A 27,681-nucleotide genomic window follows, 5' to 3' on the forward strand; every position below is an offset into this window, starting at 1 on the left:
AGAAATAAGCTGTCAAAAGTAAAACTCCACTTGGAAATCCAACATAAATTCAAACCCCATGGCTCACAATTGGTCACCCTGGTCCGTCAGTACCTGGTCATGTGGTGGGGACCGGAACTCGCGGGTCTTGCGTGCGGTCTCAGCAGCCGACATGGTGAAGGCTCTCATTAACAGGTTGTAGCGTACGCGTTGGTTCTTCTGAATAGCGTTGACAAACTGGTCGGAATAGGCCACGATGCCCTCCACTCTGTGTCGCAGCTCGCAGTCGCAGAAGTACTGCAGCAGTGTGCACATCTGAGAGAGGTAGAGGAGGAAGGAGGAAGAGTTTAAGATGTAGAATACGTACACATTTAACAGATATTGTAAGGATATGAATACTGTGCAGATGCATACAGATGAATGGCAGTGTTTGGATATAAAATATAATGACCTGCAGTTTGACAGACTCTGGTAGCTTCATCTGAAGCAATCCCTCCTCCAGACCCTCCTCTTCATCTTTCACTTCTACCTCCACTGCCTCGGCCTCCTTCTCCTCCTTTGCCTTCTCTCCATCCACCTTTACTCCTTTGGCCTCTCCCTCCTCCTTCTCCTCCACCTCTCCCTCCTCCTTAAACTCAGCATCTTCCGCCTTATGCTCTCCTCCCAAATCTTTAATCTCCTCTTCCTCATCACCGACCCCTTCGTCCTCAAGATCTTTCTCAACTTTCTCCTTCCTTTCCTCTCCCTCCTTTGCTTTCTCAGCAGCTCCAACTTCCTCAGCTTTCTCCTTCTCCTCCTTCTCCTCCTTCTTTCCACTGAAAACATGTGGATCGATCATCTTGAGGATGTGCTTCGTGTCCTCATCGTTGAAGATGCCCATCATGAGTAGTGTACTGATCAGCTTCAGGATTGGGACAAAGTGGAACTCCACGCTGCCTCCTACTGGATCCCTCATGGCCTGGCTCCCATCCAGCACAGCCTCTGTTAACATGCTAATCGCCCTGGTCTTCAGCTCCTGAGGGGGAATGAGAACCAAATTAAAAAATTAAAAAATGCAACTAAAGTTTCATTAAATGTTTCAACCTGTCTCTCGTCTCTTACCTGCAAGGGGAAAACGGGACTCATGGTGTACAAGTTAGCGTCAGTGCCAACAAAGTTGATGGAGGAGAAATGCAGCTTGGGCCGCAAGCAGGTGGTTAGGCCAACGCCGGGGAGAGAGTGGGCCTTCTTTGCATCGGGGTAGAGGTGGATGCTGAGCGTCTCCGCAGACATGGGGACGATAAACTCCCTGTTGGTGCCCAGCCGTGCCCGCTTGGCAGACTCCAGGTGAATGCTGATGAGCAGATCGTAGTAGCCGCTGCGGAGAGGACCGGGCAGGTACGTGTTCTCGGTGGAGTAGAAAAGCTGGGACTCATCCACGTGGCTGCACAGGGCGTGGGCCACCCGGTTGTTGCCGAGAGCACACACGGCGCAGTAGAGCATGAGGGTGTGGTAGTGGAACTTCATCAAATCCTGACGCTCCGACAGCTCCAGGATGTCAATACACCTGAGAGACAAAAGACGGACTCAGGGATCAAAACTGATCATTATCAAAATCCTGAACTGAAAGTAAATCTGACAGGACTATGGTGATCAAATCAGAGGCTACTCCCACATCCCTTCCAAAGTGCAGTTTGATAACCTGCTGCTAATCTGCTAATTCCCCCTCATAACTAACTCGCTGCTGGTTCTACTGTCTCTGACCTGTTCTCCTCTGGGATGTGCAAAGCCATCATGATGAGAGGCTCAGTGCACTCCACCATCCAGCCCAACCTCTCGCTCACTTTGCCCACCTCCGGGTTGAGGAAGTGATTGGGCATACGACTCCAGATAACCGGGGTCAGCATCTGGACATCCAGCCTGGGAGGGCACTGGGGGACCGGGTTGTTGCGCTCGCTGTGGAACATTGCGGCCGAGATGGGCATGATGTTCTGAGAGGGGGAGGTAGAGCAAGATGGTTCCAAGGTATTGATGATCATAGACATTAAAAAAAACGTTAGAGCTGGATCGTAAGAGGGAAAAAGCGAAAGGAGCTTTGTACCTTGAGTTTGCCCAACTCCAGCTGCACCAGGTTCTGATTGGAGGGCTGAATGAAGACGGCAGGGAACAGCTTGGTGTTGGGCTCCACCTGAAACAAAACATCTCTGGTTTTACAGATCCACAGTGTAAAGTAACTCATCCAACTCATTTGAATGGGGAGACTGAGAAAACACAGATACAAATAAACCACACACACACAATATTGTGCAGCCTTTCCTTACCTGGTAGAAGGCGTTAATCTCTTTTCCGTTGGCTGTAAAAGTCATAAGGCCTGTTGCCAGGTCGACCAAGCAGCCAATCACCATGTCCTCCTGGCTGAAGCGGGTCTGCTGATTGCTGACCAGGTCCCCGCCCCACACCATGTAACAGTTACTGTGCTTCATACTGCAGAGAAATAACACAACGTTAAAACTCATCTTGTTTGATTTTATATGGCAGTTGACACATTATACAGAACAAATAAAGATAGACAAACAATACACATAGACAATAACAAAACAGCAGCATGCAGCTAAATGAGGAGCCTCTCAGTTTGAGGACAGAAAGAATAAATAAAAGCTTATAACTTCCCTTTTTGAACCTTAGCAGGTAGCTATTTCTCTCTCTTAACCTGTATTTAATTAACAGATTTTTCTTTATTCACAGAAAGACCATTTATTATTCTCTTTCTTGTACACAAACACACACACACACGATGGACTGGAATTACACAGAGACATTAAAAAGGGTGCAATGTGTGTACAATCTTGACACATGCGCCAAACAAATAGGGGGCATACTTTCCCCTCTACTACTGGGTCTATACAATCCAACATTTGAAATCAGCAGTTATAAATAACTTGTTCGAATAGAAAAGAGCGCGCGGCAGCTCCAGGAGACAAACTTTCCAGAACTGTCACAGCTCTTGTTCATAGAATACCGTTACAATGAGGGAAAGATTCACCTGTCATGGATGTTGCCTTTGTCATCTCCAACAGTAACGGTGACACTGCGCACTTTGGAGAGGTCAAAGGTCGGATCATACTGATGGTAGTCAGGAGTGACCCAGCCAACCCAAACACCGGACGGCTCCTGCCCAGCAAAGATCCTCACCGAGTAGTAATACTGAAAGTAAAAAATAGTGAGTGAGACAATTAGGAGCAGTAATATTAGATTGTCTAGAGATGCTAAGATGACTTTAAATAGTATGATGGAACATAATATACAATTAACTCCCAATGAGCAGGCCTTACTCTGGCACATTGCACACAACTGGAGGAACAATTTTAACATGTGCCTTAAATCATGAATTAGCAGTAGGCTCACAGTGGTGTTGTTCAGGACGAACTCAGGGTCATCTCTGTCGTCAGGGACCACATCCTCCACCAAACGTGGCACCATCGGAGGAGCAGGAGGAGGGGCAAGAGGCGTCATGGCAACCTTCTTGGCCTTGGCGAAGAATCTAATGTCCAAAGAGGATTTTGCACATTACAGGAATGTGATATTGCCTGTTGAACTGCTCTGAGACCACATCATGCAACATCAGCGAACTGCAAGTATCACAAGCAAAGCGAAAACAAAGGGACAAAAGAGGAACAATTTGACATTTTCAATTTTGTCATTTGGTATCTAGTTTTGAATGAATGGAAAATTGAGCTCAGTCTCAGTGGATAAGGGATGCTCTTCTTTTGCCCATGTTTTGTTTTGTCCGGAGAAGATGGGTGGATGCTTTACATAATAATCTGCACCTAAATGCTCTGCAGGATTGTTCCAACCTCCATATTTACCCTTTTTTCTTTCCCTTTTCTGACACTGTGTCCTTCTCATTGTCCACAGAGAGCTCCTTCGGTACGGACGGCTCCATCTTGTCATCGTCCTGCTCTTTGCGGGTGGCCGACTTCTTCAGAACCTCAAACTCGGAGTCGGGCTCCACCACTACCACTTCCTCCTCGGGGATGGTGAGGGCATGGGTGAGAGGAGTCGTGCCTGCCGGGTACTTGAAGGTCTCGTGGAACTGGACGGGCATGCTGAGTCGGAGGAACATCATATCCGTGTTGGCATTCTGCGAGCCAAAGGTCCTGTGAGTCAGCTTCAGGCATGGGGCGGTGTCCACAGTCCCGTCCACACGGGAGACCTGGGAGAGAGCACGTTTAAAGATGAATAAATGATCTGGTTTTAATCATTCATTACATTTCATTCAGCTGTAGCTTTTATCATAAAACATTAGAGTACAAACTCAGAACAAGTACAATTTAAGTGCCATTACTACTAAAGTATTTATTTTTATTCAAGATATAGGAATTGGATATAGACATTGGAAAAGATTTATTTTTTGAGTAAATACCTCAATATGTTTGTGATCAGTGGGTAAGGGCACGAACTGGGGCAAACTTTTACTGAACCACATGGTAATGTCTCGCTTCATGTTGATGGCAAAAGGTTCGAATCCTTCCTGCAGGCCACAGATGGCAAAGTAGCGCAGGCTGCTGACGTTCTGCCCGAGGTTAATCCTTCCAACCTGAGACAGGCCCAGGGTACACACCGGAATAAAACCTGAGGGGTATAAACAAAGGATAGTTATTGGTAAAAGTATTTACTAGTTACTGTGAAGTTGTGCAAATATCCTGAAAGTTTTCTGTCAACTGCTATTAATGCTGATCATATAGTGACTCTTACCTTCACCAATTTCAATGTCTTTGAACGCTATCTCCGAGCCCGAGTCACTGATCAGCATTTCTCCGTTGAGTGTGAACATGATGTTCATCTCAGTCAGGTCAATCATACAGCCGACGACATCGCCAGAAAGCCACTGGCGACCAAAGGGTTCATTGCCAACATGCCATCTTTGAGCCTGGAAAAGATCATTTATAAAAGTACTACTTTAACTTTCCATTAAAAACACAGAGACATCACTGTCAGGCTACGGTGTACTCCAGTAATCGTTCCTGGCTACTGAGACCTGTCTTGCTGTTGCCCAACTGAATGTTGACTTAATAACACTGGTTTTGGGGGTTTATTTTATATTTTCAATTTAAGAGACAGCCCATATTACATAATATATATATATATATATTATAATATATAAATAAAATATTGTTTTGAACCGATGAGATGTGAATCCTTTCCAGGAAATCCACTCTTCACTTTGCCCGTCAATGTTTTGGAAAGAATTTTAACCCTTGTGTTGCCTTCGGGTCATTTTGACCCGATTAAATATTTAACCCTCCCCCCGCTTTTAGGTCATTTTGACCCGATTCAATGTTTCACCCTCCTGTTACCTTTATATTTACTAACATATTTTACACTTTGGGTTCAATTTGACGCCAGCAATTAAAACCTCCAGAAAATTATTAGAATTAATATTGTTTTCCAAGTTTAAGTGTGAGGCACTTTATGTTTGTTTGTTGACTACCGAAAGAACACCGACATTAAACATTGAATGGGGTCAAATTAACCCGAAGGCGGCAGGAGGGTGTAATATTGATTCGGGTCAAAATGACCCGAAGGCAACACAAGGGTTAAACAGCACACCATCTATTAAATTACACCAACATTAATTAAATTTGGGCAAAAGTTGCGGACCGACCGTGTTGCCGTTAAAGACGTAGGCCAGTTCATCTGCTCCCAGTTCAGTGTCAGAGCGGACACTCGGCCGTGCCCAGCCCACTCGCATCTCCCCTGTGGTCACAGCCTCGAACTCAAAGTACCACTTCCCTTGGGTGATGGTGTACGACCTCTCTGCCCTGAAGATCCGCACCTTGTCCCCGCGGGTGTTCTCCAGGCCATGGCTGGCTGTGGGGGGAAGATGACAGATAATATGAAGACGGAGGGAGACGTTTGAGATGACAATGAGATTCTGGATTAATTAAATAAATGTCGACTTACTGCTCTCCTGATCCGGAGGCTCGATGTTGTAGCCGTAGCCGATGAGGGTGCGGACAGCGTTGTTGACGCTGTCTCGGTTGGTTTTCTTTGTTTTCTCGTCCAGCAGGTTGTACGGTACCAGACGAGGGTTTCGCTTATTCATGATGTCCTGAGAAGCGTAACAGAATATGATTTGATATACAACATTTTTATCATTAAGACAGCGTTTAGCCTAAATTGGATTACAGCGGTATAAATGGATGAGCTTAAGATAAGAGAATTAAGAGAATTGAGGCGATATAAAAGACACTCCGAAGTTTCAAATTAAAATTAAAAGGATTAATAAAAAATGTGAAATTGATACCTGAACTATACTGTAGGTCCATCCTTGTCGTACCCGGTCCCTTGCCCAAACGTTGTGTCCATTTTCTGCCAGTTTTTCTACAAGCTGGTCCTGGTTTGGTGTCAGTTTGACATGGTTGAGGTCAAGGGGGGCAGGCTTGAATGCATTGCTCATCACATAACTAGAGGACAAACAAAAGTTAATATTCAGACATACAGAAACGACAGCGTGGAACGTTTATGCAGCCAAAAATATCTGTTGTCATACGTCTTGGGCAGCTTGATCTTCTTGAGATTCTCCTCTGCTTTCTCATCACCCATACCGACGTGGCAACCCAGCGCCAGGAGAGTCCTGTGGGGAAAACAAGGACACGGTCATCAACAACAACAGTCGGGGTAAGAGGAGGAACTTTATGTCCTTGGACACATCTCTCAAACAGAAACCTCTACAGAAACTCAACCACAAACTCACTTGAGAGTCTCGCCAGACATCTGCAGGTTGTAGTTCCTCTCTGGTTCAGGGAGACTCTGGAAGTCCACCAGACAAGGATGAAGTTTCTTATTGTCATCTCTGAACTGTGGAGGAAGACGACTGTAGATTACTCACAAAGAAAAAAACGACAACTCATTTCTAGTTAATTTAAGCTTTGTTTGCATCACTTTTGTTGCATCTGGTTGATACATCAGTCAAGTCATCAAGATATATTTAAGTTTTAAGAAATGCTGGAATTAAAGGAAATAACCTATAAGTCTTTTTTGTAAGTGCATAAGCTACATACTGGGCCCCTATAGATTATGAATAATAACCTACAGTCTGATCATAATTGTAAAACTAATACACACAGCATCATTTCAAACTATTACTCCCACATTACTCAAGCGCTCCAAATCATCTGAATCTGAACTCCTATTCTGTTGCGTCTGTGCTGCAGTGCTGGCTCAGTACTCACGCCCCCGTAGGTCCAGCCCTGTTCAATACGGGTGACAGCCCAGAGCTCGTGGATATTCTCTGCCAGCTTCTCTCGAATGCGCTCCAAGTTGGGTGGCAACACAATCTAAACGCCAAAAGGAAGGTCAGCAAACGCAAAGAAACATATAAAGCAGATACTTTGAAGAGGTTTGGGGCTTCCACCTGAACAGTGTCCACGGGGCAGGGGGTGAACGAGGTGTGGTTGAGGGACTGCGTGGGACCCAGCAGGTTGCGCACGCCTTGGAAGTCGTGCTTGTACTCCTTGATGGGTTCAATACGCATCCGATCTCTGGGCAGCAGAGCCTCGTAGCACGGGGCGTAGCCAGGCGGGGGCATGAACTTGAAGTCGCCATGACGTCCGCCAAGGAGGAACCGAGCCCTGAGGCCACAGAAGCGGATCTTTATGCTACTTAAATCCTTTATGGCAACAATGCACTGATCTTTATCACTCAGAAATTAATAAAAAATGTATTTAATTTATGTGCAAATTCCTGAGCCTTGGTTTCCCTCCCTGTCAGCACTGTGAGGATCCTCACACACACGCACACACACACACACACACACACACACACACACACACACACACACACACACACACACACACACACACACACACACACACACACACACACACACACACACACACACACACACACACACACACACACACACACAAGCACAAATACATCACCACCACAGCTTTCAGAGAAATAATTTTTCGGAGATAATTTTGAGGATTTAAAGACATACACAGAATTAGAAGTGAAGTTATGATACATTTTATATTCTGCCAGTTTATACATCTTCATTTGTAGGTGTATCCCTGCATTAGTAGGGTTGATGCCGACAACCTGAGAAACTGTTAAATCTGCTTCTGCACCAGCATATATACATTGCATTCATATTTACATTGCATTCATATTTATTGCGACGGTTTACTGTTTAAATAAAGATTAACACGTAAATCACAACGTATCTTTATTTTGTACTTACTTGACTCCAGCAGAGAAGCTGACGACAGGGAAGAAGAGGCCGTCCACATTGAAGTTTTCAAACATGCCCTGAACTGGGTGGCCGTTAATACGGAAGGAGATGCTGGGCACGCTCAGATCTAGGCAGCAGCTGACGACGTCGTCTCCAGCCAGGGCGTGTGCGCTGGGCGAAGCCACCTGGCGGGGTATGGTGCCTAAACGGCCGGGCAGAGGACGAGCGAGTCAAAGAACAAGACGTACAGGTACAGCATCCTAGGAAACCGTACAGTAAATAGTATCGAGAATCATCTCACCTGACCAGAGATCCAGTCCATCGAAGCCATAGGAGTAGAGGTCATCTCCCACACCGTTGCCTCCCCAGCCTTCTCCTCCTCCAGGGTAGGGGCTGTAGCCCTCGGTCATAGCCCAGCCCACACGCAGGTGGCTGGCCTGTGCCGTCACAAAGGGTTCCACGTAGTCTACCATCATCTCAAAGTACCATTTCTTATACTGCGTGGAACCCTCACATGTACCCAGGAAGATGTTGGGTCTCAGACTGAGCACAGAAGAGAAAAGACGACAGCCATTTGGCAACAAATAGAAAAGACCAGAGAAAACTAACAGTCTGTCCCTTTATGGCTGTTCAAGTACCTGGTGACATAGTTTACAATGTTGGTCTGCAGCAAGAGGTCACGGCACGGCAGAAGGTTTTCAGTGATGAGGTTCTGGTTGGACCTCACAGCGACACCATTACACACACAAAGAGAGCGCAGAACATCCAGGACCTAAAGGAGGAGTCAAAACACACGTTACAATCACCTCCAAGTTTAAATGTGGCAGAGCAGAGTGTCCACTGATTACAATTTCTGCAGGAATTCCATAACCAGGAAGTGTTTTTTAAGAGACAAATCCGCTTTCAGGATGCTAAAACTTTCCAAACCACGCCCGCAAAAAGTGTCCGGTTAAGTAAGTCACCGTGCCAGCGATGTTCCTCCCTCACCGGGTTCCTGGCAGTGAGAAGAGACAAACCTTGTGGTTCCTCCCATGCTTGTCGAGGAGAGAGATGATGGATTTGATGTGGTTCTCCTGGATGATGTTCAGAACCTCAGGGCTTTCAATTAGCACACAGTACAGCACCTCAAGAATACCTATGTGTATAGAGAGGAGGAATATGATCAACTGTCACTGCACTTTTAGAGCAGTCATCATCTTTTCTGATCAGAAATATATTTGTTTTTAGGCTCTCATAACCTCAACAGTCTATGGGTTTAAGCTGCATCTAATAACTACAGTAGGTGCAGCCAACCCTTAAAAACAAATAGCCATTTCTCAAGATCAACTTGTGTATGAGTGAAGATGTGAGGGTCACTGGATACCTGAGGCGGCCTCCAGACGGTCCAGCTTGCTGACCAGCCAGTCCAGGTTGTCGCAGAACAACGCACAATTGGAGCGGTTCCCCCTGATTAGAGAAGCTGTTCACAGAAAACACAGAGTGGGAATTAATGTCACTGTATTCAGCACAGGTAGCGTATCTTTGTGTTTTATGTTCATCTGGATTATTCTACCCAGCAACTCGTAAAGAAGGTTGACAATCTCCTTCCAGGACTCTGCAGCTTCCTCCCCGGCAAATTCAGAGAAGTGGGCAGCCGTGTTGTACACGTTGAGGCGGTCGATGCACTCCAGCACGATGGTGATCATCCCCTGAGAAAGAAAAGCAGAAACACAAAGGGCAGACCGGAAAGGTTATGCAAAATGTCATGTTCATCACCTGTTGTCTTTCTGCTGAGATCAGCCTCATGAGTGTGATATTCAACAATATCTCATTATGTCAACAAACAAAGGGTGTTAAAGCAAACTATTAGGGGTTTTACAAGTCATTCTATTAAGCGAAGACGGATTGCATATTGTGTTAGCGTTTAGAGTCTGCGGATGCAGAGCCCTCGGCAATAGCCAAGTAAGGTCAGGTACTGTAAAGTAATAAAATCAATCACTCAAAGTTAAAACATTTCTGTATTCTAATGTCAGGATTTCAAACATTATGCATCTAAACCAACACAGTTGGTTAAATATAGAGCAATCCTAGGAGCCTAAATGGCTTATTTAATATGAGAAAAGTTAGTGTTCGTAAAATAATTATGTTTGGTTGGTCAAATGTTGCTGAGTTTCCATCCATGCTAGCTTGTGCATTTCTGTAGTGATGTGTATATTTTGATCGAGCAGCGTATTTGGTTTACATCTTGAACGTAACTATATATATTTTTAAGTTCTTTGGTAGTCCTCACAGACAAAACACTTGTCCACTTGGGTTAAGACTTGGAATTTGGTTAAGTTAAGAGTTACAGGTTGGGATTGGGTATGTAGGTTAGAGTACTTGTGATGGAGGTTATGGTCAACCTCCAGTGATTAGATGGAGTTTGGCACAATGTCCTTACAAGTGCTAAAAACAACTAGTGTATGTGATGTTACAGTTTTGAATAAAGAACCAAACAGCATGAGGGCATGAATGTCTTCAGTGATGTCATAGTGGGAGTTCCCCTTTGCAAGTGAATTTATTTTAGTCATAGTAGCAGACGGTCAAAATCATTAAAGACACGTACAATGTGAGTGTGTGTGTATGTGTGTGTGTGAAGCTTTGCAGATATCTTGCAGATTACCTCCTCTTGGAAGAGGTTCTGCCGGTTGCGAAGTGATCGAAGTTTGGTCTGCTTCTCCTCGTGCTTCAGTTCCTCCTCGGGAGGACAGAAGTAGAAGATGAGATCCTGAAGAGAGAGGATGACCCCCTCCAGAGGAAGAGACACAGCCCCTGGTGACTTGTTCTTCCCATTCAGAGCATCCAAGCCCCTGGAAGAATACAAACAACCAATGTAAAACATGTCTTCATCCCACGTCACAGTTTGCAGGTTTAGGATCAGAATATGGTCAAATTACAACGCTCTGGGTCCCATAAACAAATGAGAGCATGAGAGCAACATGGAGACACTTACTTGTTGAACTGCCTGAAGAGGCCAATTGTACTGAAAATCATTCGAGCAGCCTGAGACTCTTCAATTTGGGAGCGGGACACAGTGAGGGCATCGTCCATGTGGCCCTCCTGGTGCAGAATGACCTGCGGACGTGGACGACGTCGTTATTGAAAAGTATCTCCAGGTGCTGAATCGCTACAGGGTATCCGGTTAGAACCGGCACGGTTACTCAGTTGAGCTTGAGTCACACACACTCGGCATATTGAAGCACGGCAAATACTTGCACGGTATGGAAAAAGAATACCAACTATTTGAGCTTTGTATAAGTGATGGAAATAAAGCAAAGAATAGTCGGACCACAACTCACATAACCCTAAATATTAAAATGGCACCAGGAATTGTGTTGGTGATAATTCTAATGAGATTGATTGACAAAGGTATGATACTTTAAATTAAGGGTTCATGCATACCACGCCTTAATTAGTAACACCTGCTCATTACGCATTACGGTATTTCAGTGCAATCATGGTAATTAACCCCAGCTGTCACCATAAATTACATAAAAAACATAACCGATGTGATTAATGGGCAATTACACACTTACTACCTTCTCTTTCAACCAAAATTAAGAGCTACTTCTAACATAAATGTCTTTCTCATGTTCTTGTATACAGACAATGGACTGGACACCAACAAAATGCAGCAACTGAAGAGTCTTTTTTAACAATTAGACCTCACAGTTCTTGTTCTAGTCTATGTGTCAATTAAGTATGAGACCTCTGCTCTCCCCATCAGTGTTAAGTATGTTCTCAGTAATTTGTTATACCTTTTATGAATCCTTAAACAACCCAGCTTCAGACAAGCAACCTTTTTAAGACAAATATCTGTTTCTTGCTAACTCTTATTCTGTTAAAGGGGGAGCAATATTTTACTTTATGTCTTGTTTTCTTAGTTTCTCTGATGGTTTTGCTTAGTTTCGCAGACATATTAAGACAGTTAAAATATATTTTGATCCCCGGTGAAGATTCTAACCTTTCTCTTCATCATCCCCAAACGAGCCGATTTGGCATCCAGGGCGGCATATGTGAGCCACAGGCCTGTGGACACATGCGTGACAAAGCACATGGACTCTCCGTATTTTATCTCTGGAATGCCCATCCCCTCAACATCGCGCTTTTGAGCCACCTCCATCTTCTCCTGCTCGAGAAACCAGAGGAGGAGAGAGAGGGGCGGGAGAAAATCACAGAGAGGTCAACGAAAACCAAAGCGTGAAAACAGATTTACAGAAACTGACAAGCAAGACATCAGAGAAATTTAAAATGTTGATCGTGACCTTTGTAGCACGGAAGCAGAAGGCGGAGAGTTTGGTGTTGGCCTTCTCTGGGTCGACCACCAACAACAGACCCTTATCCTCATCCTGACACAGGTACCGGCCTGTTGTGATGTGACGAATACGGAAAGACTGACCCCACTTCATGTGGCTACCGCTCCAGCTGCAGGAAGAAAAAAGTCTTTCAAATACTGCAATATTATTATTATCATTCTCCGGTGTTTGTTGTTAAATAGTGTCCTCGTAGCCATGTGGTTTAGATGTAATCACTACATCCATGTAATCAGTGTGATTATGGGAGGAGACTTGTTGCATGTCATCCTCATCTTGCTTTCCTCACATTCCTCCGAAACAAGTTGTCTCATGAGATAGTTACTCCAGATATCAGGATATGTCCTTTTACTCCCACATAACTAACTTAAAGGACTGCAGTATATCACCTAATATCACACAAATATGACACACCACGTCTCAAATTGATCCGTGCATTTGTTCCTTCAACGCTAGACTTTGCAGTTGATTCAGAAAAGATATTTCTGCCATATTAGCTTCTCTAACCTGTACAATCCAGTATAGGATGTACAATCCTTTCCTCACCTACAATGTTCTGAATGGTCCGGCACCATCATATCTGAAAGAACTCAGAGTACCCGATTATCCCAACAGAGCACTGTGCTCCCAGAATGCAGTGTAACTCGTGGTTCCTTGAGTGTCTAAAAGAAGAATGGCAGCCAGAGCCTTCTGCTATTAAGCTTCTCTCCTGTGAACCAGCTCTCTTAATAAAATTGGCATATTACTCATCAAATCAATTCTGTCAACAAGTACATCTGGCATGAATCAATTAATCACCCGATTCTGAGAGGCTCCAACCTCCACAGGGAACGAGCCTGACTGCACACAGCTCCGCCTTCATAGTGAGCCATCCTGCAACAGATGCACATCCCATCATATGGCATCAGATTGACAAGATATGTTTCTTGCTCGGGAAAAACATTCTGCGTCCTCTCCATCTTCCTCTCACCTGCGCTTTTCTTCTCCTTCCTCTGGAGTACCGATGGCCAGACACTCGTCCATGTGGCCGTGGAACAGCCGGAGAACGTGGCCTCCGGTCAGAAACCCTGGGAGGAGGAATATGCCCCACAGTGAGTATGTGAATATCTCTTTGTGATATGTTTGCACTATGGGAATTCTGAATCACAACAATAAAACATGTAGATCTTCCTCATATATCAATGAGTATGTTTGAGTGTACACTATATGCGAGGGCTGCACATTATTGTTGGCTGGAGAGCAAAAGGTGTGAAGCAGGTGTGTACCCTCAGCAAGTTCGCATCCTGAAGTGAATGGAGTCATGTTCCATAGAGTCTGCATGAAGGAGGCATCCACCATCAGATCCCCACTGGCATAGGACAGGTGCTGAGGACGGAGGAGAGCAAGAGGAGGGGATCAGGATTAGCGCAGATTCACCATGTTTTAATATTCCATTGTTTTAAGAGGATGGGGCATAAGGAGTGTTACCAGGTATCTTTCAGAGGACACGCTGACCATGATGAGGTCATCACCCACCCTGACCTTTTCACCTTCTGACCTTTGCTTGGAGGCTGGATGGATGGTCCACCAACATGCCTCACCTGCAAGAAGAACAAACCACAACCGAAGTTCCCCAACGGAGATCGTGACTTGCAACTGATATGTTCACTCAAAGTGTATCGAAACAAAAAATAAAAATAAATGCCTATTAATCGACATTAACATACTGCTCCACACAAGGGAGGGAAATATAGTTCTTAGATTTAAAAAAATTAAAATAAAAAAGTTTAGAAGTTGTAGATGTAGTGTAGGTGTGGGGCCCTCATTAACAATAGACACAATATCAGGAAAAATACATTCACCCCCCCCCCCCCCCCCACCAAATATTGTTATGTATTTCTTATTTTTATTGATTGTTAATTGTTTCATTTATTCACCTGGCATGTATGTCTCTGTAATGGAGGCTTGCATCGTGTGAGAGGTTCATGCTGGTTACGATGAGTAAAGCTCATGAGGGCACTTAGGTCAGCTCAGGGGTCTTTTGGGAAGAAAGCTAGTAATAAACTAAAACAACCTACAGCCGGCAGCCTGCAGTAGAGTCACTGATCGTGATGTATTTCTGCGCTTTCAGGCGGGTAAAAATGATAAACGGTATAAAAGCAGCAACATGGATCCTAACCGTCAGTAATACGAATATGTTATATGTGAATATGAATGTATGTCGGAATTGCGCAAATGTAATGTTATGATGTGTCGAAGGGGGTATCGTGCATCACCGAGTCATGCTAGGGAATGAGAAACAGTGTAGTAACCAGTGTTGGGAGTAACGCGTTACAAAGTAACGCATTACTGTAATTCCACTACTTTTAGCGGTAACGAGCATGTAACGAAGTATTTTTTTTAATCAATTAACGCAGTTACAATTACTGAAATTTAAATGAGTTTGTTACTCGCGTTACTCTCTTTTGTGAAAAATGAACACTTGCAGACAAGAAGACAAGATAGGCCAACTTTAGCTGCTTCTGATCTGACATCGCAGGATCTTGGTGGCGCAATGATATACACCAATCGAATCAATCAATGAGCATTAAACCACATCATGGCCGACAGTGCGGATAGAATGAGCTTTCTCTCCTGGAAGTATGGACATGACTTTTTGCTCGTCGAAATTAAAGACAAAAATGTAGTGGTGAGTTGTAAATTATGTGCAGGTGCAAAGACCCTATCCACATCTAAGAGTAGCAATTCCAATCTTATGAAGCACCTGTTGAAACAACACGCTTCGACAAAGCTAGTAGCGAAAGACCCCAGCCCTACGGATGCTGAAGGCGCCACTCCATGCAAACAACCAAGGCTAGACTTTACACGGACTGCAGTGCAGCCGATAAGCCAGGCAGAGCTGAATAAATTGATTGCTAGGTATGTTGTCGATGACATGCATCCTCTCTCAACTGTCGAGTCAGTTGCCTTCAGGCAACTAGTAAACAAAATTCCAGTGATAAATGGAGGCTCGGGGAAAATGTGCAGGAAGACGTTTTCCAACTATTTAGACAGAATATGCGAAAATGCAGGTCGAGCTAAAAAAAACATTTGAGGGTTTACAACATGTCTCTACCACAGCAGACATCTGGACAGCTTACAATATAAACTTTCTAGGTGTAACTGCACACTGGATTAATCCGAACAACATGCTACGTGGGAAATCAGCCCTGGCATGCCAGAGATTCAAGGGCCGACATTATTGCAACCAAAATAGACAACATCCACTCATCCTATGGCCTATCTTTCAAAGTGACAGCAACTGTTACTGACAATGGCTCTAATTTTGTCAAGGCGTTTCAAATGTACCAGCCACCTGAGCCAGACACTGAAGATCATTTGGAGGAGGATGAGGCGACTTTTACAAACATTGGGGATGTGCTAGATCAGACATGGGCAAACTACGGCCCGCGGGCCACATCCGGCCCGTTAGGCTTTTTAATCCGGCCCGCCGAACTTGTCCAAATCGCGACTTTGTTTACTTCCGGTGTGCGTTGGCGCGGAAAGTACTCGTCACACAAAACCCTTCACCATGATTTGTCAATCCGTTTGTCTGTCAACATTTTGCGAAAAAAACAACCAATGAACACTCAGTAAATTACAAAGGATCCGCCCACCTCACAGATGAGGCTCATTTAGAAACAGCCGCAGTGATTTTGGCGAGCAGCGCGGAGCCTGGAGGAGCTGCAAAGCCACGAGGAGGAACACGCAGCCACAAGAGATCCACTTGGACCGTGTAAGAGTCTTTACTACACGTTACGTGTCACGGTGTCCGTCCCGGTGTCCGTAACTTGTGCGCGGTGCTGACTAGTCTTGTATTTTACAGAGAGGATTCACCAGCGCCTACAGCTCAACCTGAAGCTCCACCTGCAGCTCCACCTGCCCGGCCAGCAGAGAGCTCTCGTGACACGATGACATGATGTTATTATAGTGAAGCCATATTGTAAATAGTCTGTGTCAATAGTTGTGTTCTGTTTTTTATTTCTCAACATGTATATGATGTAGATTTTTTATTTTTTTATGTACAATACATATTTATAAAATAAATAAATGTAATGGTCATTTTTTATTTGCACACACCTCATGAAGCGTTATCTGCAATATGAAGTAATTTCTCAGTGCCATCTTTATCATTTTGGTGAATGTGTGACAGACCACATCATTTTTACTCAAAAAACGTTATTACAAAATTTGGTTTTCCTCAATTCAATTCAGTATATTTGTAGAGCCCAATTTCACAAATTACAAATTTGTCTCGGAGTGCTTTACAATCTGTACATATAGACATCCCTGACCTTTGACCTCACATCGGATCAGGAACAACAGAGGAGGATCCCTCTCCAGGATGGACAGGTGCAATTACATGTATCTAGCATTGTATTCAGATATTTCACTGCTTTTGTGAACCTATGACCTTTGGTAAACCAATTTCAAACACCAAAACAGTTCGTCCACATGACTGTGTTTTCAGAAGAGATGAATAATTTTTAAAAATCGAACTTCAATTGTCAGCTTAGGGTCATATTTTCTCGAGTAAAGCGCTGTCAGTCTGTTTGTGACGGGTTCATACACATGCTGACCAGATGACGCCGCACATCGCCCTCACTTTAAAGCCCCCTTTCTAGTTTCTGCTGCAGGCAGGATATTTAACCCTTGTGTTGCCTTAGGGTCATTTTGACCCGAATCAATATTATACCCTCCCCCCGCCTTTGGGTCATTTTGACCCGATTCAATGTTTCACCCTCCTGTTACCTTTATATTTACTAACATATTTTACCCTTTGGGTTCAATTTGACGCCAGCAATTAAAACCTCCAGAAAATTATTAGAATTAATATTGTTTTCCAAGTTTAAGTGTGAGGCACTTTATGTTTGTTTGTTGACTACCGAAAGAACACCGACATTAAACATTGAATGGGGTCAAATTAATCCTAAGGCGGGGGGAGGGTGTAATATTGATTCGGGTCAAAATGACCCTAAGGCAACACAAGGGTTAATACAGTCTATCTCTCAGGACAATCCGTCCATTATTTTGCGGGGTTTAAAACAATTAGAAATTATTGAGCTTGATTATTTCGTTGGGTAATAATTTGTTTTGAATGTTGAAAGTGAGCATTGATCTCTTTCCAGTAAATGTTGATTACTTTAACTTTGCACCTTAAATTGAAATGTATAAAAAACAGACGCAATCTCCAGGTTTGATAAATTACATTGCGTGTACAAATGCTCCTGGCCCGGCCCCTCTGTCACATTTTAGAACCGATTGTGGCCCGCGAGTCAAAAAGTTTGCCCACCCCTGTGCTAGATAATGCTGTCGATGTCAATGACGTGGTTTTACCCCCGCATCACAGATGCGCATCGCACACATTGAACCTCATCTCATGTACTGATGTCGATAAGTGGCTCATGTCAAAGCCAGAAACGAAATCTATCGACAGAAATGCTACCACAAAATGCGCAGGGCTGTGGAACAAGTCAAGTCGGTCAACAGTGGTTTCGGAGATTGTCAACAACGTTATTGCTAAGAAGCTGCTTGTACCTTGCACCACCAGGTGGAATTCGTTCTATGATGCGGTAGCTCGAATTTCTGAGATACCTGTGGCCGAATTGAATTCAATATCCTCCCAACTTCAGATGAAATGCATCAGTGAAAGGGAACATCAGGTCCTTGAAGAGTATTGTGTTGTGATGAAGCCACTTACTGTGGCTCTTGACATTCTGCAAGGCGAGGACAATTGTTTTTACGGAACACTCTTGCCCACTCTGGAGACGTTGATGTCTAAGACTCTGTTAGGATCTGGAGTTTGTGTCTCATTTTGAAGTCCTTGTGTCATCCGTCTCCCTGTGATTGTCTGCCCTGGCCCTGATTGTTTCCTTCTGTGTGATTGCTGATCCCGCCCTCATTGTATCCACCTGTGTCTCGTTCCCCTTTTCCCATCATCTCCATCATCAACCCTGTCTCGGTGAAACTGCAATTGCCACGTTCCATGAGGGTTCACCCTGTATTTCATGTTTCCCTCCTCAAGCCCGTTGTCTCTAGCCCCCTAATCCGCCGCCAGAACCCCCTCCACCCCCCCGGCTCATCGAGGGGGGCCCCGTCTATACGGTCAATCGCCTCCTGGATGTCCGTCGCCGTGGTAGGGGGTATCAGTACCTGGTTGACTGGGAGGGTTATGGACCGGAGGAGCGGTGCTGGGTGCCCCGTTCCCGAATCTTGGATACGGGCCTCATAACTGCCGACCACCGGCGGAACCCCGTTAGACCTGGTGGTTCGCCAAGAGGCTCCCGTTGAGGGGGGGGGTACTGTTAGGGTTCCTGTCTGCTCCTAGTGTGTGATTCCCTGTCTTGTTTCCCTTCTGTCTGTGTTGTGTTGTCTGTCTCCAGTGGTCCACCCCCGGTTTCCGCCCACTGCCACGCCCGCTTCCGTTGGACCAGCTGTGATGAGTTTCTGGTAATCACCAGCAGTGGTTATAGGGACCATGTCGTTCCGGTAAAACCAGTCAAGTGCCCCCCTGGTTCAGTAGCAGCGCACAGGCTCGGTGGAGTTGCCTCCGCCGGATCAGCAGAGAGCGGTTGAGTTGCCCTCCCGACTCTGGAGTGAGACTGCCAGTTTTCCCCGTGATGAGATTTGTTTGTTTCTTGTTTTTTTGGTTTTGTGCATTCAGGTCAATAAAATCCTGACTTTAATTCTGAAGCTACTGTGTTGCGTGCGTTTGGGTCCTCCACAACACTCACCTCCCATAACAGACTCTGGATTTTAAAAAACACCTTGCAATCCTTGATGGCCCACCAGAGGCAATTGTTCAGGTAAGAGCTGCTATTTTATTTTGCATTTATATGTATCTAATCAATAGCTCAGTTGCATTTATTTGTGTCTAGATAATGTGAAGTATTTATAAGTGCAGGTCAATTTAGTAGTGACTGCTCTGTAGTCAGATTTATGCTGTATGCCAAATATGTATAATACACTTGTTTTTAAGACTTGTTTGAATACTCTTGTTATGTCTTTTGTGTCATGTATTTCAGGCAATCAAAACCAGATTTTCACGTGTTCTTGAGGATAATGATGCTCTACTAGCTGCTGCAACCCTACCCAAGTTCAAGTTACGTTGGCTGCGTGACCAGGAGAGGAAGGACCTTGTAAAAGCAAGTCGAGTAGCAGAATGTAGAAATTATGTCCCAGAGCAGGATGAGCACCCAGGGGAAACCCCAACAACACAGTGCCGGCCATCTACCAAAGAGGATGAATTCTTTAGCTTTGATGACAGTGAGGAGGATGCCTTTGTCTCTGTTGAAAATGAAGTAGCTGATTACTTTAAATCAGGAGCCACAGGGATGGACGCTCTGAATCAGTTTCCCATAATAAAGAAAGTATTACTTAAATATAATGCAGCCACTCCATCCAGTGCCCCAGTGGAAAGACTCTTTAGCCTTGTGAACCTGATTCTCTCTCCAAAGAGGAATAGGCTCTCAGATCAAAAGTTTGAGAAGCTTCTCCTCTTGAGGTACAATAACTGGTTTGAGAGCTAGCAATGTTGTGGCTACTGGTCAGAGGTGAGAGATGAGACTTGTTAGCCCATTTTAACGTTTGTTGAGAATCTCATCTCTTATCTATATTTAGCTTTGCCTGATGAGGCATGTTTGTTTAAACATTTTGTTAACCTTTTGTTAAATAACATATTCAATTATATGCAGCACCTCAAGGCACCTTTGTTTTCTCTTTTAATTAGTGTTAATACTGTAGGCCAATTACTTTTATTTCATTGGGCCTAATGTGGTAAAAAAAGAAACAGTTAAATGACAGACAGTTATTTTGTGTTAAGTATTAAAAGGGACTTTTGTACTACTGCTTGATTTGAAGGCCTGTTGCCCTGTTGATTGCAATAAATAGGTCTACAAAATATGTTTATTGTGTTTGACTGTTCATTACATTATAAAAGTAACTTAAAAGTTACTTTCCCTAGTAACTAATTACTTTTGATATACAGTAACTGGTAAAGTAATTAAATTACCTTTAAAAGAAGTAACTAATTACTAATTTTCAGTAACTTGCCCAACACTGGTAGTAACCACCTGTAACCTATGAGAGTGGTGTGAATGTCGCCAGGGTGACTGAATTAGTTAGAGTGGAAGCTGATATGTTCTATGTGTATGTATGAGGGAAACGCTACGTTTTATTAGCTGTGATATACGAATACAGCTTACAGCCTGCAGCATGCAGTTGCGTTACTGATCGTGATGTATTTCTGTGCTTTCAGTAAAAACAGTTCTTGAACCTATGCACACCTGGATGTCCAAGTGTGCAACTTAAGCCTGTCCCGATAATAAGGGTTACCGACTTATCGTGCCATATCTGGACATAACCGTGATCATTTTTGCTGACTTTGCTATGTTATGTTAACGTGTGTTTGTCTACATAAGAATGTCACCAACCTTTTGATCAGCATGATCCCAGAATAATCAGCGACTAGGACTTTAGCCAGAGAGTCCATTTAGTGAATCGTTTATGTAGCTGGCTGCATTTTTGTCAATAGTTTGATATGGCCAACTCGGCAACATTTAAAAAAAACATGTTATCACCAAAAAAAGAAGAAAAAAAACACACCAGGATCATGTGTTTCAGTGACATGCTTTTTTGGTGCTTGGTTTTACCAGTGGCGTCTTCTTGTAAGCCCACGTCAAAGGCCAGCTTGTCCGTGAGAGACCGAGACGTCGTCAAACAGCTCAGGTACTGGGGAGAGAGTTTGGACATGACTTCTACTTTGCTACAACGCAGACCAAAACTAATGAGGTTGTAAAGCACAGGAAGGAAAGTCGAGCCAAACCATCCTTTGATCAATTAGTTATTATTATTCTCTTCAAAGCAACTTACCATGCTTGAGTGGTAGTGTCTCAGAAGGATGGCGTGACCGTACAGTAAGGTACGATGACCTCCACCTTGGGAAGACTGGAAGGGAAGAAGATGAGAGATATTTAACAGACCTGGCTTTACAGTTTAAATGTACCTTGATAAAACAGAGGGAACAATTATATTTTAGAAAGTGCAGAGATCAGAGTAACAGATTTAGAGAGTAAAAATTTGAAAGGGAAGAATAAGACGGATGGGCAAAGTGAACATAAACAAGTGTGTCAATGTGTGGTAGTGGAAGGTTTACCGTGGTAACTTCCCTGAAAAGCATTTTATTTGTGCACAACAACTATTAAACAGTATAAATTAACAGCTCCACATTGCAGAACAATGACTTTTCCCAAAACAGATACCGTACAGGACATGACGGGGTCCATATGCAAATACAAGAAACATAACAAGAACCACATCAATAGCAAAGCAGTGTCGAGATATTGCTGAAACTGGGAAGATACTCTGCTGAAAAATCATAATTCTCAGAGGAGGCATCACAATGAAGGGACAGACAAAGCCAAACAAAGAGAAATCTTTGAAACAAGCCCCCGGAGATTATAACCTCACATAATCCATCCTACCCTTTCTCAACATTCAGCTAGGATGGAACAAGAAAACACAATTACTGGAAGAGAGTTATAGATAGATTATCCCAAACAACCATTTAGTGGACCCCCCAGGAGGAGAATGCTAAACCCTTCTGTAGGGTTAAGCACCCATAATCCACAAGGGCGAGACAGAGGCAGATGTGTCAAGTGTGTGTGCGTGCGTGCGTGCGTGCATGCACGGGAGTGTGTGCGTTTTAGTGTGCGTGTGTGTGTGTTAATAAGAGGGAGATAGGTCTGTCCTCCAGTGCTCTGGGGTTGTCGGGTTTCCCCATCCAACTCTGACAGATGGGGACCCTCCACTGGGCTGCATCCCAGGCAATTCTCAATCCGCTGTTCACCATTTGAAAGGTCAAGCTCGGACACAACTCCCAGCTCTGGGGAGGCCAGGGTCTGACCAGACTAGCCACAATAATGCAATAATACATTTGAGAGCCTCTCTTGAGTTCCATTAGCCTCAGCCAGAGAAGATGTATGTCATCCATCTTCTAATCAAGCTGAAATGTGGACTTTTATGTCCACATTCTCAGTTACGTCTATCTCTTTTATTAAACATGCTAGCTGGGCCTTTGTTGGTTACGTTGGCATGAGGAGTGAGATCGGGTTTGGGTAGAAATATCTGGGTTAGCCGATCAGAGGCAGAGTAGGGAGGGTCATGTCTGTGCCATAGTGGGGAAAGGTCTGGTGACTTTATTCTGCATAATAATTAGCAATTTGCTTCTGTTTGTTGCACTTTCCAAAAACAATGGGCCTTTTTCGGGATAACAGGCTGTTGGACAAATGGGCTTCATGACATTTTTAGGATTATTGGGGTTTGTGATTAATTAAATATTCAAACCTTTTTATTTGTAACTTTTGTTTTAGAAAAGTGAACGATACTAAAAACACAATAAGTCCTGAGGTTAGTGTCAGTTGGTAAACTGATAACTACGTTAGTTTTGTATCAACATTCAATAATCACTTAGTGAGAAAATCATTGAGTCTACAAAAGCTTGCTCGCTGATTGAGAGACTTGCTTCAAAGACAGATAGCTGGATTGCTGCAGTTAAATGATAATGATGCAATTTTAAATGCAAGTTATGTATACAATAAAAAAATACACTAACAAACACATTTTTTGCCATATTAAACTTGTATATGAAGGAAAACAGAGTGAAAACAAAAAAAGGAGGTACCGTGAGAGGCAAGGAGACAAATGTGCTGGTAAAATTTCTGCATGAAAACATGGAATGAATGAATGAGGCATTACGACACCTTGCAAGATCACATTTTTCAATAAAGCATTTTTGTTTTTATTTCCATCGTTCCAGTAAGTTCAGTACCAGCATTATGCTTTTATCTAAAGACTGTGGCCGGGCATGGATAGATATGTGTAAATGATACAGTACTGTTTCATTCAGGAGGACGGTGAGAGGAATGAGGACTGTTGCCGGGTTGGTCGGCACACACATTACAGGACAACAGACACATTAACAGACATACCCATTGGTCCAAATCGACTGCCTGCTTGGCAGGGAGCAAGAAGGGAAGCGGAGGGGAAGGTGTCAGATCAAAGTTTTTTTTAAATCATAAGAAAATAAAAGCAGAGTTCATCTATGGTGCTCACATAGACTGAAGGATCATCATGTACAGTTTGCTTTATGAGGGAGAAACAGCCAATCTGTGATCCATATTAAAACAAGAAATGTAGCCCCACTGAAAGAAAAACAGGACTGTTACCTGTAACCTAAATCCTGTAATACATAAACTAATATGTTACAGGTTTGAGTTCAGTTAGTAAATACAATGATGATGGCATTTTTTTAATTATAAGCTACACATGAACCCTTATGTATTTTCTGTAAAGCAACATATTCTGTGTAAACCTTGTATACGTAATGTATTATAATAATAGTGGAATAAAATTGGGTTTTAAATAAGAGCTGTGTAGCTGGTATAAGCAGAATAAATGAGCTTTAGGAAATATGCTTTGATGCCCTCTGACCCACAGTCACATGAAGCATCAATAACAAATGTATAAATTAAGTCCAAATCAAAGAGAAATCTGCTTCCTTTTTAGCCTAGACGGATGCAGAAGGAATCGGCTGACACATTGTGTCTCCCATTAACTCCTAAACAGTCCTATTTCCGTGTTATATCTCGTAGACAGAGAGATAATCAGAGGGTTAATTCTATGAGAGCAAAACTTTAAAAAATGACAGGACCTCTGAGATGCAGCTGTTGGTGATCCAATTGAGGCTGGGTGAGCTAAATGTTATTTCAACATGTTTTTAAGAATATTCAAGATACAACATGTAAAAAGGACAGACATTTTAGTTGGAGCTTCCAGGTTTTGTGCTCAGCTACACTAAGCACTTCTTTGTGACATGCTGGATGTAGAGATTCAATTAATGTTTGTTTTCTTATGAAAGACAGCAAAGAAAATGTTTCCAAATATGTGGCGAGGGTTCCCCTCAGTATAAAAGCTACAGAGGATCTCTGAACTAAAATAAAATGGTGTGCTTATGCTAATCCGTCAACAAAATCAGATGTTGAGTCCAATACATTATAAAAAAGTACAGATATATTTTTCCGAAATCTACTTTATACCAGGGTCAATTTCTTTATTTGTCATTCATGAGCCAAATTCGTCTAAAGCACCAACTGGATCTCTTACATCGCTGCCAGAAAAAAAAAAGTTAAATAAAAAAGGTCCAGTCTCCATCCCCTTTCCATACACTCTTCTACCTCATTTCTTCATCGCTGTTCTGGAGTCCTACCTCAGTCATTTCCACCTTGTTGGCCAGCATTTCCTGCAGAGCGCGGACCGACAGGGACTGCACCAGAACAAAGCTGCATATGGCCAGGTCCGGGGGCTCATTCTGCCCCGGGCACGTACGCCAAGGAGGAAAAACAAAGAAATCGGTGAGCACACAGGACTGCGTACAGAACGGGACGGACAGAAAAAGGAGCGGGGGGGAGGGGGGGCAGCATCCTACCTGAGCGTTGGATGTGGTTTCCAGGAAGCAGAGACGGTTCCCGAAGCCCTCGCAGGACAGACAGAGCTTGATCTGCTGGTCCTTCATGACAGAGGCAGTGCACTGCAGAACAATCTGGTCATCCTGCAGACATCCCACAAAACAAAATCCTTGGAGTCGCTGGCCTTTCATTTTTAGGACACTTTATTTTATGTTCACACCACTAAGTTTTTTTTGGCGGCTTCTTGTCCCTGAAACATCATCTTTTTCATCCTTTAGTGCGCAACCTTTTGTGTCTATACAGCACATCTTTAATAAAACTGGCTTCGCTTGATATTTGGAGCAGGCAATGCCGTGGACAACGCCACCTTTTATTGACTAAAGTGACATGCTTCATAAGGAGCGCTGCGGAGGAAAACTTGCCTCCATCACATAATAGAAAATAATAGAATGAAATAAAAGAAAAACACAAAAATTAAAAACTCCGGGAGACCTTTTCATTGGTGGCTCTTTCTTTTCTATTTCTATTTGTATCGTGTCTTTTGACAGAACATTATTTTGTTTGGCAGCGTTTGTCCTTGTACATTGTACGTTTCAAGAGTCTGCTTATTAATATGCATATAATTCATACAATAATTCTTTTTTTTAAAAAGAAATGTCTGCCTGCAAACAGCTCTTCTCAGTACAAAAGACACAAGCAACTCAAATCCACAAGACAGCGATGTGTAGCTCCTCGTCAGACCCCGGACCCTCCAGAGGCCGCTGTAAAGACAGCAATAAACACCCCCCTCCCCTGTGAAACCCACACCTGACCCTCAACATTCCCAGCTGCTCCTTCTACTCTGTCACTATGCAAGTGGATGCATCACTTAACCCAATTGAATATTCCTCGCTACAGTTCTGGACATATACTGGACTTTTGTCCCCTCTCACCCAGCGACCAATGAATAATTCTGCCTTTGATTTCTCGACCCGTTCTCTGTCTCGCTCTCGTGATTCAGCAACATGAACCCTGACTTATGGCGGGCAGCGCAGGAGTACGCATGCTTGTTGATGCAGAGCCGTGTCCTCATAACATCGACTCCTCTCCCATACCCAGAGGCCTCGAGTGTTTCTTTGGCTGAAGAGAGTCCCTCGCTTCCTTTGGCTGGCCTATCATCCATCTCTCCTCAGCCTTGAAATGTCTCCTCCTGTCCCGTCCTCGTGTTCCCTGCTTTGCACTCTGGAAAGTGGAGCAATGCGCCCTCTTCTCCTTCTCTGCAGACTCGAGCAACACCACACCTGATGTGAGACTCAATGTGTTCCTAAAACCGCACACGGACCGCAGAAACCGGGCTTTCAGGCAAAATCTGTGAATCTCACGGAGGTCTGGTGCAAGAGAGGGATCGAGTTCCCCAAAAGCAAAAGGGGGTGGGATTTATTTTGTGCACCAACACCTACAACTGGAGATCAGTAGCTATATGCTCGACGGCGACATTGGATCTTTGGTTATGAGGACGTTCAGAGACGAGAAGGTTAAACTGGACTAAACTGGCCCCATTTGGGAGGACAGTGCATACAGACTCAGACTGCAGTCCCCATTAAGAGATCGGGCTGAGCTTGTGGGTGTCTAAAAGCAGACTGAAAAAAAACGAGTGACTCACTGCTCCGAGGCGAGATGTGCGATCGGATGACAGCCATGGACGATGTATGCCCCAATGTTTATCCATCCATCTATTTCTACAGCCACCGTCTCACGATGCAGATTTACTCCGCTTCTAACCTTCTGCCTCTCTGGGCAAGATCAAAAAGGCAGAGGATGCAGAGAATACGCCATCTAATTAATAAGCATTTTTTCATCTTCGCAAATCATTCTGTAAATATGTTCTTGAAAGTGAGATTTAAAAAATAAAGGGCTATAGAAATGTGTGGTCTGGATTTTGATTAACTGCTGAACAAACTGCAAGACCTCTGGGTAAGTGGGCACGTGAACGTTTGTGATAAGCCATTAAAAGAATAGAATAGGGTGTTTTATGGCTCTGTGAACCAACTCACTATTAACAAAGAAAAAAGGGACAAGGAAACAACTTGTAATTCATCAAATGAACAGACTTGGGCTGTGGGCAATTCGTCAAAAAATACATTAAACCTCATAAGGTCAAGGAAAGATGTGAGGGAGAATTAATCAGGATTTAGGAAAAGACAAGCAGAGTGCTCAGAGAATCCGATGGCACTGAAACGACGGCGGCTGGATGTTGCCCTTTTTTATTTTTTTTCATTTTACAATGAAAAAAGTGACAAACCCCACCCATGCTGTTCAGTTCAAGGAAGGGTTTCTGTCCCAAACAGAAGCAAAAGTTTCTGGAAGGATGTTTTCAATGTATCCATAAATACAGCCGACAGCAGTTGTTATGGACAGACGAATGGCGTGTTGCTTTAAATGTTGCTGTAGCAAGGCATTGTGGGCAGAAGACAGAACCGTAAGGAAAAACTGTCTTGAGGAGCAGATGAACACACGGCGAACGTTGGGGCACTCAGACTTATAATAGTCGTCTCACAAGTGCATCAGCAACTGGGCTGTGTCCTCCCAAGAGTATCACTGTGAAGCTCTTCCAGTGTCGCCATGTGAAAAGCTGACACACAAACACCCGGCCTCACTCACCCTCATATGAATAGAGGCGGCTTTCAGGATG

At 43.8% G+C, this 27,681-nt stretch overlaps 1 protein-coding gene across 5 annotated transcripts in view; it reads right to left on the bottom strand.

Moving 5' to 3' along the window:
• ryr1b (ryanodine receptor 1b (skeletal)) overlaps positions 1-27,681 on the bottom strand; it is a 74,063-nt gene that overhangs the window by 38,682 nt on the left and 7,700 nt on the right. For 4 of the 5 annotated variants that reach the window (XM_056440361.1, XM_056440359.1, XM_056440360.1 and 1 more), the window contains exons 2-37: positions 25,031-25,153; positions 24,812-24,913; positions 21,418-21,492; positions 21,198-21,276; positions 13,996-14,108; positions 13,794-13,893; positions 13,499-13,595; positions 13,327-13,401; positions 12,481-12,640; positions 12,180-12,344; positions 11,169-11,290; positions 10,839-11,025; positions 9,750-9,885; positions 9,561-9,656; positions 9,214-9,332; positions 8,836-8,969; positions 8,499-8,740; positions 8,207-8,399; positions 7,376-7,592; positions 7,194-7,298; positions 6,716-6,819; positions 6,512-6,595; positions 6,266-6,425; positions 5,923-6,070; positions 5,624-5,829; positions 4,714-4,888; positions 4,382-4,590; positions 3,825-4,171; positions 3,364-3,499; positions 3,002-3,162; positions 2,280-2,442; positions 2,060-2,146; positions 1,723-1,949; positions 1,081-1,525; positions 431-994; positions 94-294 (exon numbers count right to left, since the gene is read on the bottom strand). In XM_056440361.1, coding sequence (XP_056296336.1) covers positions 94-294; positions 431-994; positions 1,081-1,525; positions 1,723-1,949; positions 2,060-2,146; positions 2,280-2,442; positions 3,002-3,162; positions 3,364-3,499; positions 3,825-4,171; positions 4,382-4,590; positions 4,714-4,888; positions 5,624-5,829; positions 5,923-6,070; positions 6,266-6,425; positions 6,512-6,595; positions 6,716-6,819; positions 7,194-7,298; positions 7,376-7,592; positions 8,207-8,399; positions 8,499-8,740; positions 8,836-8,969; positions 9,214-9,332; positions 9,561-9,656; positions 9,750-9,885; positions 10,839-11,025; positions 11,169-11,290; positions 12,180-12,344; positions 12,481-12,640; positions 13,327-13,401; positions 13,499-13,595; positions 13,794-13,893; positions 13,996-14,108; positions 21,198-21,276; positions 21,418-21,492; positions 24,812-24,913; positions 25,031-25,153 — 6,057 coding nt within the window. Of the gene's footprint in view, positions 1-93; positions 295-430; positions 995-1,080; positions 1,526-1,722; positions 1,950-2,059; positions 2,147-2,279; positions 2,443-3,001; positions 3,163-3,363; positions 3,500-3,824; positions 4,172-4,381; positions 4,591-4,713; positions 4,889-5,623; positions 5,830-5,922; positions 6,071-6,265; positions 6,426-6,511; positions 6,596-6,715; positions 6,820-7,193; positions 7,299-7,375; positions 7,593-8,206; positions 8,400-8,498; positions 8,741-8,835; positions 8,970-9,213; positions 9,333-9,560; positions 9,657-9,749; positions 9,886-10,838; positions 11,026-11,168; positions 11,291-12,179; positions 12,345-12,480; positions 12,641-13,326; positions 13,402-13,498; positions 13,596-13,793; positions 13,894-13,995; positions 14,109-21,197; positions 21,277-21,417; positions 21,493-24,811; positions 24,914-25,030; positions 25,154-27,681 lie in introns of those variants that run through there. The other variant, XM_056440362.1, reaches the window with a different exon arrangement.

The sequence above is a fragment of the Pseudoliparis swirei genome, chromosome 20 (genome assembly GCF_029220125.1).
Source record: "Pseudoliparis swirei isolate HS2019 ecotype Mariana Trench chromosome 20, NWPU_hadal_v1, whole genome shotgun sequence".
NCBI lineage: Eukaryota > Metazoa > Chordata > Actinopteri > Perciformes > Liparidae > Pseudoliparis > Pseudoliparis swirei.